We start from the raw sequence: 17978 nt of genomic DNA on the forward strand, positions 1-17978 counted from the left end.
TCAATTCTCCTACAATTTCTTTGTATTCATATCAGGTTAAAGCCCCAATCCAGGATAATGCCAAGCAGATGCAAACAAGGGCCAGCATATAAGTGTGGAGGATCATGGCCAGAATAAGACTGAATCTCTTTATTCCAAAGGATAAGGTAATGTTTAGATATAAAAAATATATGGATTTTTTTCCCCTCTATTTGGTAATCTGTTACCACCCGAACACTAAATAGGAAATGATGCAATGCCAAGGGGGGAAAAAATCAATTTATTTCATACATGTTACAAAAGAAATACTGGATTACTATGCTATCCCAAGCACTTTGGTTCACTTGTGTGTGTCATGATAGACATTGTCTCTCTTTAAAAAGGAGGTTCTCCACACTAAAATGTTTCCTGTGGGACACAGCATCAGTTTTGCCAGTATATGACAGCTGCAGTGAACTTATAGCTTCCTCTAAGGATGTCTGTTTTCTCCCTTTCTGCATTAATCCAGAATTACTGTTTCTCCTACCCTAGCATTCAAATGCAACAACCCCAAACACAGTTGTGTTTTCAGAAAATCACAGTTGTGCTAAGTCAGTCACAGTTGTGTTTCTAAGAAAAGATGTGCTTCCCAAAATGAAATCTCACCCTCATTATTGGAAGAAAAACCACCTCAAACATCCTAAACATCACATACAAGAATAAAGCCAGCTTCCCAGGTGCCCCGATAGCCCCAGCAAGCGCTGCAGCCCTGTGCTCAGGGGTTTGTTTTACAGCGGTGCAAGAAGCAGGCGAGTCAGTCTGCCTCGTTATCTCCCCATCTCCGCACACACCTGTCTCTCCGTCCCCGTACACCCGTCTGCCTCTCCTCTCCCGGCTCTGCGTGTTGCAACAGGGCCCAGGCGCGGATGCCTCTCCCCTTGGCACCCGATGCGGGATACAGGGCCGAGCCGCGAGGGGTGCGACCCCTGTGGTGTGGTGACAGGGCAGGGCAAGGGGACCAAGAAGCCCAGCTGGAGGTAAGGCGCAGAGGGATATTCCCTTCTTCCCTCCCCACACTAAGTGTTTGGGAAGTGAAAGAAAACCTTTTTTTTCTCTTTCCTTTTCCAAAATAGTGTCAGCTCCGCACTTGCCCGCTTTATGGGCCCTACCTGGAAGTGAACGAAAGGGAAGCTGGTGGGTGAGGGAGCAGTCTTCCAGCCGCTTTATTTATGTATTTCCTTCCATCTCCTTCTTGCCGTTTCCCTGTTCCGCAACCCACGAGATGCAAGTGCCCGACAGTCACCACGAGATTTTTATCTCCCGGTGACCACTAGCATTTTACAGAAGGGAGAAACTGAGGGAAGGTTCAGTGAATGGTTTCACGTCATGAAGAGCCCTGTGACAGCAGCTGAACACAGCTCCCATCCCCAACCACCTTCATAAACCAGCTCTCCTGCCATGGGGGGAACAGAATAGACTCATCTCAGCTGAGGCTCAGAAACCAAAAAGGGATTTAAATTAATAATGCTGGTCTCAGTTTCTTATTCTTAAGTAATATGGGCAACATTGCACCTGAACGTTCTGCAGAAACTGGGAAAAATGCCTAGCTGGGACAGAGTTAGTGGAGGGGAAAGCGCAGCCAAAATGGATCCCCAACCGAGCCGGAGGGAGTCATGGGAAGAGCAAGAACGTGAAGTGAGGAAGCAGCCGCATTATGTGGCTGAGAAGATTCATGGTAGGAATAGCAAGAGTTAAATACCACAAAAAAAGGATGTGCAAAAAGCAGAAACCAAAACCCTAACAGAAGCCAGCAATAGGTGAAAAATAAGTGAAAGGTTCCAAGCGAGAAAAAAGGTGGGAATTTTGCCTAGGAACATAACCCACTAACTTGTCTCCTAACCCCTTGGAAGGACAGGGAAGATAAATGCCTAACTCAACACAACAGCGCAAATTGGAGAGAAGAGTGCTAGAGGGAGCGTGAGCCCTGCCCAGACAAGGAAGGACTCCAGGTGCCTCCCGTCCAGCGGAACGCTCACTCCGCTATCGTCCTGCACATGGGGTAACAGACAATGAGGCAAGGACACTGCTTACAAATTAAAACCGGTATGAACCATACACCTAAATACATTTTTGGTATGAAACTGTTATTCCCTGCCAGCTACAGGGAGTGGATAATCTGATAGGTTGTTTCTTCTCTAATTCCCTTGATTGCCTATGGGTATTGTTATTACTTTTGTTGGCCAAAACATGACCATGCATCTGGATAGAAAATACCGTAAGAAAAGCAGCTATTTGACAGAAATGTTGCAAACATATTCAGCGTGGGAAGACTGACTCAATTCATTAGGCACAGTGATATGTTCGTGCTTTTGGGGTCTTCAATAACTTCTGCTGTACATGGCAGAGAATACTGCTATAATGTCATCACATGGTTTTGTTGGTATGGGTTAATCCACAAATCCTCAAAGAAGATCTGTTGTGGGTTATGCTGGATACTTATGTCTTCAGAGTTAAACAGCAAGTAACCACACCACCCAAATTTACTTTGCTTTTAATTGTGGCTGTTTTCCCTGCCCTCTGTGAGAACTGCTTGCTTCTTTTCCACCTACCAGCGCGTATCTGTGGCTACACAGCAGTCCTAGGATTTCATGCGTAGATCATGTATGCCACCATCTACATGATTTGTGCTAAAACTTTCATAAATTACCAAAAAATGTGGGAATCGCCTTGTTGGTTCAGAACAAGGGTCCACCCAGCTGAGCCTCCTGTCTCTGCTGGTGTCCGCAAGTCAACACCCTGGGAAGAGTGGGCAAGCACAGGTGATGCTTCTCCCTGGTACTCTCCCAGTTTCCATCTATTTTCTGTTTGAGGGGTTTCCTGAACTTGTACACATCATTGTGTCCTCACCACTGGCCGAATCCTCTGGCAATTTATATGCTGCAAAACATTTGGTGATTTATATGCTGCAAACCCTCTGGCTACTACAACAGATATAAATCAAGAAAAACTGGAGTCACTGACAATAAGGGGGGGGGGGGATCATCAGTGATTTGGAGGACATATATGAATTTTGATTTTAATTTGGGCTACATTTCCCAGCAACATGAATTATCTGTTTGGCTGTCTCTATTCTCTGCCATCCCTGCGGAGCCTCACTATGCAATGGCATGGCATAGTAAGGCTAGATGGAGCCCAGCTTGCTTTGCTCTCAAATCCCATTTCAGAGTGAACAGAAAGACACATTCACAGCGGAGAGGGATGGGATTTTGGAAGGAGGCACTCCTTTTCAGTGGGCACAGACACGTGGAGCCAGGCAGCCAGGGACAAGAACCAGTAGAAGAAGATGTGAAGACGAGAGACATGAAAGCAAGGGAACGGTCTGGGCAAGGAGCAAATGGGGTACAGATAAGGCTCTAGAGGAACTCTTTTATAGAAGCTGATAGATATTTGGAGGTCAGTTGAAGTGAAAGAGAGGAGAAGAAAAAAACAAGAATCCATGGGGAAGAGGCGCAAAGTTACAGCCTTGCTGGGAAAAGCAGCACCTCACCTTTCAGTGTCCTGGCCAAGGAAATAATTCCTAGATTCACTAAGGCAAATAGAACCCTAAGTCCAGTGATTTAAAATTGGACTCATGGTCCAAAATATCTTAGTGGATGCAGACTGCTGCCCAGAGGAGCAGCTGTGACAATGTATGGTTTCTGACAAGTTTGGGACCCTTGGAATAAAGGTCCATTTTTGTCAGTATTCTGGACGACAACATGTGAAGCATCGCAAGACCGATTGCCACTGATGGCCCAATGTGCAACTGTGTTAATTAAGTATCTGTATTAGTGACATTTTATGACACAGAGACATTAATAGGAAACAAATTTTAGTCAGGTATTTGCCCAATTCCTAAAACAGTGCCTGTATGACTATACCTGGGAGAAAATGAAAAAGCAATCCGTAACATCCTTACAAATATTTGGGATGTAGCAAGCACTACTGAAGCACTATTAGTTAGTGCCATCATTTTAAATTTAAACTTCAAATACACAGTCCTTACTTTTTCAGTACTCTATTAGTGCATGTTGAAAGAAGTTAGCATTTACACAGATCAAATCTAACCTTAAGAAAACCTTCCTCAAATGAACAGATAAGACTGATTTCTCAAAACGTAATAATCCAAGGAAACTTCATTCTAACCGTCTTCTTGCCAGGGTGCGCCAAACCTTCCAAGATCCTTCTTCCATCTTACATAGGTACGTTTCAGCAGGAACACAAAGCAAATCATTGCTTGCTCCAAGGAACTCTGTACCCTGCAGGATCTTTGCAGAATCCAGCCCGAAGAAATACAGCACTTTGAGAAAAAAGAGCTGTCAAGCAAGATTTCCTTGGGCTTGCTGCCACACAAAATGGCAAATAAGGGACTTGATCCTACACGAAGACAATAGGAATTATAGGTGCTCAGTGTTTTTCTCCCGGCAGAGTTAAGGTTTCTCAGTACTTCCTAAAATCAGCCGTCGTATTTATACTTATTCCAAATCATATTGCTAAAAGCTCTGGTACCTAGCCACAGAGCTAGGCAATTGGCAATAATGTAAAAAGATGTAACTCCCGCAAAAAAGACTACAATAATGTTAAAAATATCGTAAAATATTATTTATATCAGGATACATTTGTTACCCCATATGACAATCATTCATACTTCTTGACAGATATAAACCTCCGCTTAACACATTAGTATCATAAATATTACCAGATAGAACACTGTAATTTAATACCTACCAAATGTATTTTAAAATATTACTCAATTTAAAACTTTGGATTTTAACCAGATGTGTTTCCAGAAAATGATTCAGGTCAGATGCTTTTTTCTTTTCCTTTTTCTGTGTGCACGCGTTCAAAGCGGAGCATTACTATGTGATTTATTGTGCTATGACTGTACGCCTCGAACCTAAAACAGCACCATGATACTTCATCCTCAAGGCTTACACACCTGCAGTCCAAACTAACAAGAGAAAACATCTACATGGCACGGCAGGAGTCTTTGAAATGTCTTTTTGCAGTTGCCTGGACACAGAACAGACTGGTAGAACAGGGAGGCAGCGGAGAAAGGTTGAAGACAGGAACTCCAGCCTCTTTCATCTAGAAAGGGGGGACCATGGAGAGATTAGAGGAAAGGATTTTGATTAGATCACTGGAATGTGAAATGATGCTTCCCAGGATTAAAATCCTATTTTAGAGCTACCAAACCGGTTACGTTGTTAGTCAGAATTTGGAGGCTCGCGCAGCTCCATCCCTGCAGACGGCTGTCACTCAGCAGCACCCTCTCACCGGAGCAGGGGGGACCCCGGCCGCGCACCCCACACCTCCCCACTGTCATCCCAGCCACCGCCACGCAGCCAGCATCCCGGCAAAGTCACCCTCCCTGGGAGCATGGCACTGCTGGAGGAAAAGGGGTGTCCTTCCCAAACGGCACCCCTGGGTCCAGCCCCATGTGCCACGGCGCAGAGGCACTGGGATTTCAACCTCGCCGAGCGCCCAGTCCAGCTCCCCAGGTGGAGGCCCGACATTTTCATAACCCGGTGCCATTGGTTTTGTTCCCAGTACGGCCAGCTAACAATTTGAAGGTCTGTAGTTGTCGGGCTGATCGTGAGGTGGAATCCATTAACATAAAACCCGCCATCGCAATTAGTATCTTTGTAAGCAGCAGCCTCAGCAAAAAGTGGAAATGGAGGCTGAAATGATAGTGCTCCTCCAAACGAGGACAGCAGCAGATTGGGAAATAATCTGTAGCAATTGCTCCGCCGCCGTCTCTGCTGTAACTTCTCAAAAAATAGACAGAGCCATTTTCAAGTAGTCAACCCGCTGACTTGAGCGAGCACTAAATTCACTTGATGATCGAATACAATTTGAGGCAAAAAAAATCTACACTCACTCACTTACCCGGAGGAAGATTTATTTCCCTTTTACAGATGAAGTGCAAAACAGTGAAAAGCAGCCGTATTTGGAAAAATACCGCGCAGCTTATTGATTTCAAAGGGGACAAGTACGGACCGTGGTTTTGCCTATTTCCCAGGGAAAACAAGGAATGCTTTCGGGGCGGGGGGGGGGGGGGGGGGGGGGGTAACCTATCTGCAGAGCGCTGGTGTGGTTTGTTTTGTTAAGAGATGAGCCGGGTAAAATGTTCTGTGCTTTTCAGGAAGGGAACAAGGAAAAATGCTCGTATTTATAGCAACATTATTGTTTAGAACAAGATAAGTTTATTTCATCCTTTTAATCTCCGTTTCTATGGATATCCTGCGCGGAGCTATGAGCTGATTTCCCAACCTTGGTGCCAGCCGGCCCCTCGGAGGCAGCGGCACTGCCCTGTGAGTAAGTGCCCGGCCACACTCACACCGGCCCTCGCTGCAGCCGGACCCGCCCGGGCCGGGGCGCGGGCAGCCCCCGGTGAACTTGCTCATTGTTGTTCCCCCAAACTCATTTCAGACCGCCGGCTCCCCCAGGGTGACAGCCTGCCATTAACCGCGCCGCACCGCGGGGCTCCGCGCACCGACGGCGGGGGGGTGGGGGGGTGGGGGAGCTCCGTGCACCGCTTGGGGGGGCCGCGGCCAGCGCGGGGGGGGCTCCGCGCTCCGCGCCGGGGGCATCCGTGCCCCACGCCGGGGGCTCCGACCGCGCGCAGTGCCGCCGCCGCCGTGCTGGCCCGCGGAGCCCTCCCCCCGCCGCCGCGCGTCCCCGCGGAGCCCCCCCCCGCCGTCGCGCATCGCCGCGGAGCCGCCCCCCCCCCGCGCTGCCACGCGGAGCCCCTCGGAGCCCCCCCCGCGCCACCGCGCATCCCCGCGGAGCCCCCCCTCCCGCCGCCGCGCTGCCCCGCGGAGCCCCCCGGAGCCACCCCCCCCCGCCGCCGCGTTGCCTGGCGCCGCCAGGCTCGGTCGGACCCCGCGCTGGCCGCCCCGCCCCGCTGGCAGGTCCCCCCGCGGGCCCCCCGGGCGGCAGCGCGGGGTGCGGGGTGTGTGTGTGTGCGTGGGTGCGTGGCGGAGGGGGGGGGGGGGTGGGCGACCACCCTGTGAACGCGCGGGCGCGGCGCCCCCCCCCCGCCCCCCCGCGAGCGGCCGGGTTGAGTCCGTGTTCCGGGCGGGCGCGGGCTCCAGGCCGGGATTTGGGCGCTCCCCGCCCGCCTCCCTCCGCCTTGCCCCCCCGCCCCTCCTCCCCCCTCCCGGCTGGCTCCCTCCCTCCCTCCCTCCCTCCCTCCCCCTCCCTCCCGGCTCCTGAACTCCAGCCCCTCTCTCTCTATCAGCCGCTCACTCTGTCTCAATATGTCTCAAGATGGCGGCCAATGTGGGATCGATGTTTCAATATTGGAAGCGCTTTGATTTACAGCAGCTGCAGGTCAGGCTCCCCCGCTCGCCGCACCGGCCGGGCCGCGCCGCCGGACCCCCCCCCCCCTTCCCTTCTCCGCCTTCCCTCGGGCCCGGCCTCCCCCTCCTCCTCCCGCTGCCGGCCCGCGCCGCCTAAAGGGAACCCCCCGCTCCGCCCGGCCGCGGCGCTCCGCTCCCTCCGCCCCCCCCCCGCCACTGATCACCGGCCCCATCGGAAATTGATCCTCTTTGTTCAATTCATCGATCAGCCCAAGATGGCGCCGGAGCCGGCGCTGCCGGGGCCGTTGCCGCTTCGCCCGCTCCGTCCCGGGCTGCTCTCTTCCCCGCTTCCCGTTCCCCCCCGGCGGCCGGGGCCGTGCGGGGCGGCGGGGCGGCGGGCGGCGGCGGGGCTGCCGGCGGCCGCTCCTCTTCCCCCGCCCGCCCGCCGCCTCCCCCCCGCCTGCCCCTTCGCGCCGCCGCCGCTTCCCCGCCGCCTTTTCTCGCCGGGAGCCGGGGAAAGTTTACCGAGTGCTGGGACTTTGTGTGGGGGCGCAGGGAGCCGGCCGGGCTCGGCGTGCAGGCGCGGAGCGGCGGGGGCTGGGGGCGCTGTGGTGCCGGCCAGGCGGGCGCTTCCCCCGCCGCTGCCCGGCCGCCGCCGCCGCCTCGCCTCGCCGCGGGGTGCCGGCCCTCCGCCGCCGCCGGGCAGGGGGCTCCGGCCCGCCGCCCTCCGAGCGCCGCGGCCCGCCGGCACAGCGCCGCGCTGGGGGGGGGGGGGGGGCGAGGGACGGGGCCGCGGCGGGGTCCCGCGGGGCGGGAAGGGGGCGAGCGGCCGGCGCGGGGGTGGGGGGCGCGGAGGGCAGCGGGGGCGCGGGCCGGGGGGCGGCGGGGCAGGGCGGGCGGGCGGCGGGGCACCCCCGCGGCGGCGGGGCGCGCTTACATAACCGCGGGCTGCAGCCTCCCGCCGCCCGGTCTGACAGATGCGCGGAACGTTGATGCTGCGCTGGCTCCCAACCGCCCGCGAGTGCCGCGTCCCCCGAGGGAAAGCGCCCGGCAGCCAGCGCCCCCCGGCTCCCCCTCGGCCCTGGGGTGCGTGCGCGGAGCGGGGCCGCTGCTTAACAGAATTGCCGGGGTATAGATCGGGGTCGGGGGTGGGGGGGGTGTCTGTCAAACGATGAATTGGTGCTGCTCCCGCCGCTGAATGGGATTGCAACACGCGTGTTTCTCCCAGTTGATTGGTGCAGGAAGGCGCTGCCCTGCCTCTCCGAACCCTCCGGTGCCTCCCGTTTAAATAAATTGGCTCGAAAGCCGGCGGCTGCCCACCCCGGCCCCCTCGGCGGCGGGCACGGCGCGCCGATGCTGGGCAGAGCCGCAGCCCCGCTGGAGGTGAGGGCGGGCGCGGGGGGGGGACGACACACACAGAGCCGGGGAGCGGGACCCGGGGGACCCTCCCCTCGGCGGGGCTGAGCTAGCGGGAGCGCTGCTGCAAAACCGACATCCGAAAACCCAACAAAAAACCCCAGCCCCGCAGCCCCCGAAAGGGGAAGAGCTACGTAGGACCTGTAGTAGGAGGCTGGTCCCTTCTGACTTTCAGGTGCGGTGGGAGGTGGGGTAAAGTAGCGTTTTGGTTCAGGCTTTTCCCTCTTTCCACCCCCCTCCTCGTGTTTTATTGTTTCTCTTAAAGGCTTTGGATTAAGGTAGACTTGGCTGAACTTTGCTAACTTGAAAGGGTTCTTAATAGTGACCCAGAATACCTACAGGAATACGGAAAATGAGATCCAGATGTAGCATTGTATAAAATAAAAGGGATTAAATTAAGATGTAGTTAAACAAGGTCTGACATCTTTAATTGGGGACTTTTGCTTTTGCCTCTGTGGCTGTGTGGTTGTGCTTGCTTAGCATAGGAAAATAAACGTTCCCAACGTCACTGCCGTGGCGTTACATTTAATGGTAAAGAAGGCGAAATATTACCTGTAAAAATAAAGCCTTCAGAAATGCTTATTGATTAAAACATATTACGTTAAAGTATCTATCATGTAAATTAAATTCTAAAATGTAATGAACGCAGCCAAATGGCATTTTGATAGATCGTTCTATTCTGTTTTTAGTAAAAAATAGCTCACTTTTATCATAATTTAATTTCTGTGCATACTGTAAAACCTGTTGTGGAGTATCGCTGTGCAAACCTTAATCTCGTTTTTGCAGACTGAATGTGACAGTCAGACTTGAACAGCTTGTAGGTTCTCCTTTGAAGCATTCTGGTAACGCTAGCTTAGAGCTGTTTGAACAATATTCATTACCTGCTTTTGAGGACTTGCAATTATTTATACATGTTGCGGATTGAGGCTGTTCACCTTTTGGCAGGTTCACTGGGCGATCTGTACGCAGCGCAGAGTTTATTAACTGTGCACACGGTTTGTGCAGAGTCCTGGAGTGACCAGAGAGGTAGAGAGTACCTTCATCCATATGCAGAATAGTTAATTTGTTTCAAATTAGCTTTTTATTTTTTTTAATCCACCCATCTGCATGAAGAGGTAGTGTAATATTTACTCCCACTTGCAGATGAAGCAATATGCTATAAAAACTATCCTTAGTGAGTATGAAGTTCAGTCTTACAGAACTGTCCATACCTCCCTCCTTCCCCTGTCATTTGTACTAACGTATTTCGAGCGTGGAATTCCAGAAAATAAAAATGCTTTCGCTTGCGCTTCCTTTAACCCTATTCCAGGACAAAAACCTGAGGGATTTATGCTTAACGCTGTTGCATCTGTGCCCTGTAAACTCCCACTCCCGTAGCTCTGGGTCTCGATGCCTTTAAAGCTGAAGTTTTCCTGCACCAGAAAGTTGTAAGGAGCTGAGGCTGTGCAGCCCCGCAGCGAGCGACATGCGCCCTGTCTGCTCGCAACTTCCTCTTCTATGTTCTGTTAGAAGAAGACATTTAACTGTTGATGAGCTCCGACCTGCCTTGTCATATTAAGCGGGAGGTTTCTCAAGTTTGTATCAATATTAATTAAAAACAGAGCCAGAAACACTTTAGGGTCTGACTCCTTAAATTATTTATTTCCTCTCACTAAATAACCTCTTGTTTATAGGAAGAGAGATTTCAAGAGTTGGAGGCAGAAATTAAATAATTCAGAACTCGGATTAAAGAACAAAAAGGTCTGTTCACAAATGGAATACGAGATGCAAAAATGGCAGTTTCCTGCAGGTATCAAACGTGGATCTTCACTTGAGACTGTCCCTGAAAGGCACGCAGACGAAAACTTAACCCTTTTCTCTTAGTTACGTTTCCTAAAGAAACGGTGGAATTAGCGTGGTGTTTCTGCATCGGTTGGCCACGTGGTTGAAGACGGACCCACGTCTAGTAACTGATGGCGAGGGAGTTGCAGTGCGCGGAGAAAACAGATCTTTGCAAATGGTGAATATTGTGGCGATAAATGCAAATTAAATCACTGGAGAAATGTTGTTGCCCTCGAGTTAGAGCTGCTGCGTCTCCTGTTTGGAAGCAGTTGGGTGATCTGAATCAGGTTGGCGTGCAGCAGCGTCAAGGTAACCTGCTGCTGCCGGCCCCTTTTGAGTTTGTCGTTCTTTTGGTGTCATCATCACCTCCATCACAAACCAACCCTCTGCTGGAGAGCAGGAAAATGGGCGGCACGTTCCCGTGGGGATGGCATGCAGTTCTCTTTAGGATCTTGCTTAATGTTCCTGGGGGTGTGTGTGTATGTATCCGTGTCAGAGGAGGCAGTTTGTCCTGCCGTACCTTTTTGCCCAGCAGTGTCGCATGAGTAAGTTTAGCTTGAGTCTGGAGTCTAGGTCGAATCTGCAGGGTGAGTGGAAGAGGTTATAATACCATTTGGAAACTTCACAAACTATTGAAGAATTTTGACAGTAAACGAAAGTCTCAAAATGTCGTTGTAGCTTTTTAGGACAGGCAGATGCACTGGTAAAAAGTACTGTTTCTTACTTTGAGCAGAGCGGTGTAACTTGTTACTGTCGAGCTGGGGGATGAAAATCTCAAGCCAAATCTTGCTCACGCGTTTCTGTTTTTTTAAAAATCTCGTCCTGGTATTGCATCATATGGGATTAAAGTAAGCATGGAGTATTAGTTCTGTGCATGCTGTGACTAATCGTTTAAGGTAAACCATTGATCTTAAAACATTACAAAATTTGTAACAAAATCTGGAAAAAATAAGTAGTAACGAGCAGCATTTGAATACGGAAGCGCTTCTATTATTGAATTAGAAACAGGTGGAGTTGTTGGCATCTTCTAGTTGGATCTGATTGTACCAGAACACCAGTTGATGTGCTTTAAGTGAGGGAGGTAACATGCTTCACCAGAAATGAATTAGCCATCACATCTTAGTGTTTAATTCTGTTTATCTTTGCAGGTTACTGTAGAACTTGTAGTTTCTGCCTAAAAGTAGGCAGTGCTTTACTATTTATCATGGTAGTTAAATGTATATCAAGAAAAGAGTCTCTAGCTACTCTAAATATGTTCCTGCTGCCCCCCACCTGAGCAGAGACGTGTAGTAAAAGCAGCTCGGTAGTTCTGCAGGAAGATGCAATGCGGAGAGCTGAGAGGGATGTGAAAGCCAGGGCACCGCTGCCAATATACTGTGGGAGCTGTGCTTCCCTGCTGCAGGAAGGCTTTGGCTGTTTGTGGTGGCCCTGAACGTCCAACACGCGTGACCTAGAAGGGCCCTTGATGGGTGGAGAATTTGGCTTTCACAGGATTCCTTGAATCTTGTTCCTTGAGTCCTCCTGTTCCTTGGAAAGAGATTTCTGAAAACATTTCTAGCCCTCTTTCCGTAAATGAAGTAACGCCCATCTGAACATGGCAGAATTAGTGCGTGTTTCAATCACTCTACTTTTATGCCAAGTTTGTGGTTAATTGGATAATGCATTGAGAAATGCAGTAGTGAGGATTTGGAAAATGGTAATGGTTGGGTTTTTTTTGAAAAAAGATTGCACTGCTTGGCTGCATGTAACAATACCAAGTAAGTAATGGGTAAAACGTTTGCTATAGAAGAAATTACATGCAATCTAAAATTCCATGTGAACAATTACTCTTTATTTGCAAGCTGATTTGTAATGCAGAAAGTGGATGTAGAAAAATGCATAATCCAGAGTTTCAGTTTGATCACATTGAGGCTGAAAATAAAGGCAGTTTATTTATTGAATAAAGAACAGATAACATATATAGATGCTTAGTATTTTTTAACTCGCCAGGCAGGCAGCGCCCATGGACTTGTGGCCCTTCTTATATGAGCAGGGTAATAAGTTCCCACCTTTTACATTCAGGTTTCTCTTGCACGTGTTCTTTACGTTTTACTCTTTGCTTATCTTTGTGTTTGGCTGTTGCCTATGTCCTTCAGGGGTGAGGTGTTGAAAATACGATGTTTTCTGCGCAGAGAATACAGTGATGGTGTTCCAGCATTGCATGAAGGAGTAGGGGGGCAGATGTGAAGCCAAGGGGGGGGAAAGCTGAGACGGGATCGATAGCAGAGGGCAGGGAGTCTAGGGCAAAGAGATTTGTACAAGAGTGCTCAAATGTGAGATTGTAGGTGTGATGTTGGATTTACCAGGAAAGATAGAACTGCATGATCAGAATAGTTAATGTTCTTAAATTAGTAAAGATAAGGTGAATCTTACTCCTTTTGTGACATATATGTTCTTAGCCTGGTTGTTTCTGGTTTGACAAGGCAAAGAAGTAATTTCTGCTTTTATTGTTAGTTATAATGAAGAAGATACAGTATATTACATTGTTCGGGTTGCAGAGAACATGGAAATCCAGACAGATAGCTGAATGTTAACAGCAGAAGGGTTTTATTAAGATCAGACACGGAGCGTGCAGACGTTGGGTGTAGGTTGGTGGGGTGTAGCAGTGCTCTCCCCCATTGTCAAGCAGTGCTGGCATTCCCAGGAAGGCAGTAAGGAATTTGTTTGATTGACCGTGGTTCCCTGATCATGCTTCTGTTTTGACTCTAGCAAGGTAGAGCAGTTCTTACTACGCTGTTACTTGGTCACTTCTGTGCCTTAGCATTTAGCTATGTGCCTTTAGTATAGCATGAGTAAAGGCATTTTTTGCCAGGAGGGTGCTGAAGCCGGGGGATGGCTCTGCGCAGCCGTAGGGTTGAAGTTGGAGCCTTTCAGACTCACGTTTTATCTAACAGCTTTTTGCCTTGCTGGCGGTTCGCTCGCTTTCTTGCCTTGTGATAATTTAATGCCTTTTGTCGGCAGTTGGGGTAATAAGGAAGTTTCTGCCAGGGCTGGAGCCGGGCTGGCGTTTCACATGGGGGAAGGAGGGGAGCCGGAGCTGGGGTGGTGCTTGACCTGCCCGGGGAGAGCAGAGGTAGAGCTCACCCTTCCTCTGACAAGCTCCGAAGCAGGTGCACAGAAATGCTTAAGCTGCTGTATTGAGATGCCTTTAAACTCCCCTCGTATCTTTGTGTTCCTGGCTGCGAGGTTTTAGCGACGTGTGAGGATGAAGGCCGTGTCTCCAAGGCTTTTTCAGAGGAGTCCATAACATTAGAGCTGAGCAGATCCTGTTGTTCCTATGTTGTTCCTATCATGGGTGTGGAACCGTACCTTTAGTGGGTAGGCAAGCTTGGAGGTGGCAGCATCTGGCCGTGCCAGGGTGAGATTTCTGTGAATAGTGTGGGAATTTAGGCTAAAGCCTTGGTGAACAGCTGGACGGTGGCCAGCGGGGCCAGAGCCCTGGTTTTGCTGGATGCAGGGATGTTGTGTTTGGCCGGTGGTCGGGTGAGCCATTGCACATGAGTGTGTCGGTGAGACAAACGTTAGTGGTCTAACTCCTGCTCGCGTTCTGTAGGATCCCTTGGGCTATGGAGACATGATGCTCCTGTGCTGCTGCGTTACCATGTCGCTGTGGGATTGCTTTTACGGGTTTGGGGGTGCGTGCATACAGGGCACCTGAATCTTTTGTGATGCCTACGTTGTAGCGGTCTCTCCTCGCTGCAAACTGGCAGTTTCTGTCTGAGACTCACATGTGACAAGCTGCGGGCAGTAACGTTGCGGGGAAGTAAAATTAAAAAAAAAAGAAAAGTGGAGTAGGGGAAATGATGCTGTTTAAAGCACTGGGTGGGTGAGGGGGAAGTGGTGAAGAAAGGAAGGAGTTAAGAAGTGAGCATAAGCCCAGGACTTGGAAATGAAACTCTTAGTGCAGTTGGGAGAAGAGGAGAGCTTATTTTAGAATTTATATAAATACTCGGCAGTGCAGCTGGGCAGTACGGAGGGTCTCCCAGTAAATGCCTGGCTGTAGCATTGCAGTCAGGTCCAGCTCACCTGCGCTCACTGACCCTATGAAAGGCTAGCCTGGGGTTTATCACCCAGCTGTTCATGTGGAAGCATCCTGGTAAGATTTGCACGTGAGATACTGGGGTGATGGTATGACTTCAGAGTATGCTGATGGATTTGTAATGTTGCCCTGTGACAAATAGGGTTTATGTCCCTCTTAGCCTTTTAACCACTGGGATCGTATTTTCAGGTATTATGAGTAGTAGAAGCATTCTCGTGGTTCTTACTTTAAAAAAAGGAGGTGTTGGTCAAGGCAATTTAATAGCTTTTGTCTTCCTTCAAAGGCTTCCCAAAGGCTCAGACTAGATACATCTTAGGTGCAAAGGGGTTGTATGTTTTGCATGGGAATGCCCTGGCTTATTCCTATAGAAACTAAACTGCAAACCTAAAAGGTAATGCTGCAGATGGTGACATGCAGTGGAGGTTTGATGGGTTAGGTCTTACGCCTCCTGCTCCCTCTGGTATCTCTACTAGGTATTTGAGGTTGCATGGAGTTGCTGATCCACTATTTTAAGGAAAACAAAAGGTTTCTCTTTCCCAAATGGTAAGCTTCAGCTGGTATGCATCAGCCCATCAAAAATCCATATGTATTGTGAGCCCGTACTTGGGGCAGTCATGCTGAGGGGGACTGGAACAGGTGTAAGGAGCCTTTCATTGGTTCGGATGCAGTTTGAGTGACAGTGGCTAGGTAGTAGTAACTTCGAAGTAAGTCGGGAGTTTGAGTTGTGTGGTTAGCAGTTGAAGCATGCCTGTTCTCAGCTCTGCCATGGGTCTGCTTGGCCTCTGCTGGTTTGCTTCTCCATCTGGGAAACACTGATAGCGCTTCCAACCCCTCTTTGAGAGCACTTTGAGATACAAGATTGTGAGTTAGCACTTACTGTTCCTTTTTGCTACTACTTAGCTCTGTATGGTGGATAAATAAGACTTAGTTGCTCCATTTTCTACACCTTTGTTAGCTTTATTTTTAAATGGATTAAGTGGAGGATATGCTACTGTTGATTTGTAGGTATTTTTCAGGCTTGTTGCTGGAAGCCATGTCCACAGAAATGAACATGGGAGAAGAGCTGAGCGGTTGGGTGTCCTGGTGATGGTTGGTACCACATCACTGGCAGAAAAAGTTCCCTGCAAATGGTGAAAAAGTTATGGTCTGGGGTTACTCGTACATGCACACACTCTTTTAAAATATACCTCCGTGGGGCACTGTTTGAAGGCAAGACGTGCGATTTATCAGGTTTCCCTTCGGATTTCTCTGTACATTAAAGGCTGCTTCCCATTTACATTATAGGCACCCAGCGATAGGAATGTTGGATTGCATACTCAGCAGTTTGTGGTTGCATCGTAGTCCTGAGCTAGCTGCAGCGGTAGGTTTGAACCAGCTCCCTGCTTCAGGACAGGCTGGCCTCTGCGCTCCAGGTGGAGGAGGATCCTCAGTGGCCAGCAGGGCTTTTATCCAGGCTGTAAGGACTGTGCATGGCAGCGTGCAAGCCCCCCGAATGGCGAAGGAGAGGCATATGTTCAGTGCAGATTTGATGTAAGGTGTTAGACCTGCAGGCTGAGGTTCTTTATTCACCCAAGATATATGATGGTGTGGCTTGAAACTTTTTCGTACAGCAGCTTCCATTCAAATTCTTCAAGTTTTTTAGTCTTAAGCATCGATAGCCTGCTAAAACTGTCAGCGGGGTTAGAGGTTATGATTTAGATGTCTACTTGCGCCATCAGAAATATTGATCGCCTACTCATTCTGCATGGGTTTGCCTCCTGAATAGCTATGAGGCTGGAGAGGTGCTGCTCCGTCACCGCTCCTGCCCACCAGCGCTGTGAGCAGGTCTGGTGTGCTCAGCTCGGTGAACTTTGCAAAGGTGAATAAGCTTTATCCCTGTTTAGCACAACACAAGGGCCCTGACCCAGTAAGCATTATTGCATGTGCTTAATTTTCAACACATGCGTAGTCGTAGTCTTCTGAGCTTGGGTGGGAAGGAGCTGCCTTTTCTAACCCGGCTCACGGTTAAGTTATGAATAGAGATGAATCTCTGCGTGCTAGTCCAGCGGCTTCTCAGTTTCTTCCTTTATCTCATGTTTCTAATCAACTTAATTCTTTTTCTTGTTGTTTCATTGATGTCTAATACAAATGTTGTCAGAATAGCTCAATAACATTTATACTTGTGTTTTGTCTGTAATTATTTTTCATCTTATTTTTATTGGGCATTTACACATTTTATTGCATGTGCATGTCAAAGTAAATTTGTATCATCTTATCACTTAAGGATGTCTGCTTCATTTTCAGGCATAAATAAAACGTACCCTTTGTCTATGAGCTGAAATATGATAATGTTAATTTTGTCAGCAAACTACATATCTATTTTTCTGCTGCATGCGTTAATTTTGATAGTACTTAACTTTGGTTTGGTATGTCTGGTATGAGCATAGCTGCTTTTCTAATATTAATTGTGGAGATGGGATAATATTAAACATTTACAAACAAGGAGCCACTGAAGTCTTGCAACTGATTTTCTGTGGAGGGACCTCCGTGCCGAGTTGCTTAACGCCATTGTAACCTGAATTTTTTTTCTGTGAGTGCAAGAAGTGTTTCATAGACTTAAAAAATAGAAAAGAAAAAAGTTGTGACTACACCAGTCGGTCCTCCCTTCCCTTCTTCCAGCTCTGTCCTGTCTGTTTCAGGAGCTCTAGTTTTCTTTTGCTTATAGGTTTCTGCACGTTTTCTTTGGCATGGAGTCGTGCTATCGAAATTCTTTGGACAAGGGCAGTGTGCTAAATGTTGTGTCTTCAGCTCACCTCTCCACTGCCGTTCACAACACCCTGCCCCCCATATTCTCAAGTAAATGTACTTCATACTCACAGTTACTGCTTGAACACAGAATATGGTTTTTTCATTCCTTTCAAAAGTGAGTTGATACGTGCGGCTTGGTGGGGTAAACTCGGGGGGCTGCTGTGCTCTTGCTGCACAGGAGGCAAGAAGTGTTAGGTGCGACAGTCAGGAGGGAAGAATCGGGCTGTGAGAATTTATTTTCTGTGTTTTCCTAACCAAGAAAGTTTTCTGATCCTGCGAGACCCTGTGGGTGCTGTGTTACTGACAGTCCTTAACCCCTGCAGGACTGGAGATTGTTTCCCCTTTTTTTTTTTTTTTTTTTTAAGATCAGGATTTGAATCAAGTCAAATTGTCTTACAAAGCCATGCTCTGGGTTTTATGTGTAGAACCTCGTTCGCCGTTTCTGTGCTCGCGAGGAGGAGCTAGTTTCAGGCTTTTTAGGGATGTGCAGGCAGAGCCTTGGTCAGTCCCATGATGGGAAAGCTGTACTGCAAAGCTGCTGGCTCCTGTGCCACTTCTGATACCCGTTTCTCTCT

At 49.2% G+C, this 17978-nt stretch overlaps 1 protein-coding gene across 7 annotated transcripts in view; it reads left to right on the top strand.

Annotated features, from left to right (window-relative positions):
- The first annotated feature begins 7174 nt into the window (after positions 1 to 7174).
- CUX1 (cut like homeobox 1) overlaps positions 7175 to 17978 on the top strand; it is a 281049-nt gene continuing 270245 nt past the window's right edge. For 4 of the 7 annotated variants that reach the window (XM_080393239.1, XM_080393237.1, XM_080393238.1 and 1 more), the window contains exon 1: positions 7176 to 7332. In XM_080393239.1, coding sequence (XP_080249365.1) covers positions 7270 to 7332 — 63 coding nt within the window. In that variant the 5' untranslated portion in view covers positions 7176 to 7269. Of the gene's footprint in view, positions 7333 to 17978 lie in introns of all 7 variants that reach the window. The other 3 variants (XM_080393233.1, XM_080393234.1, XM_080393235.1) reach the window with 1 other exon arrangement.

This window comes from Falco punctatus (genome assembly GCF_963210335.1).
Source record: "Falco punctatus genome assembly, chromosome: 1".
NCBI classification, from domain to species: Eukaryota; Metazoa; Chordata; class Aves; order Falconiformes; family Falconidae; genus Falco; species Falco punctatus.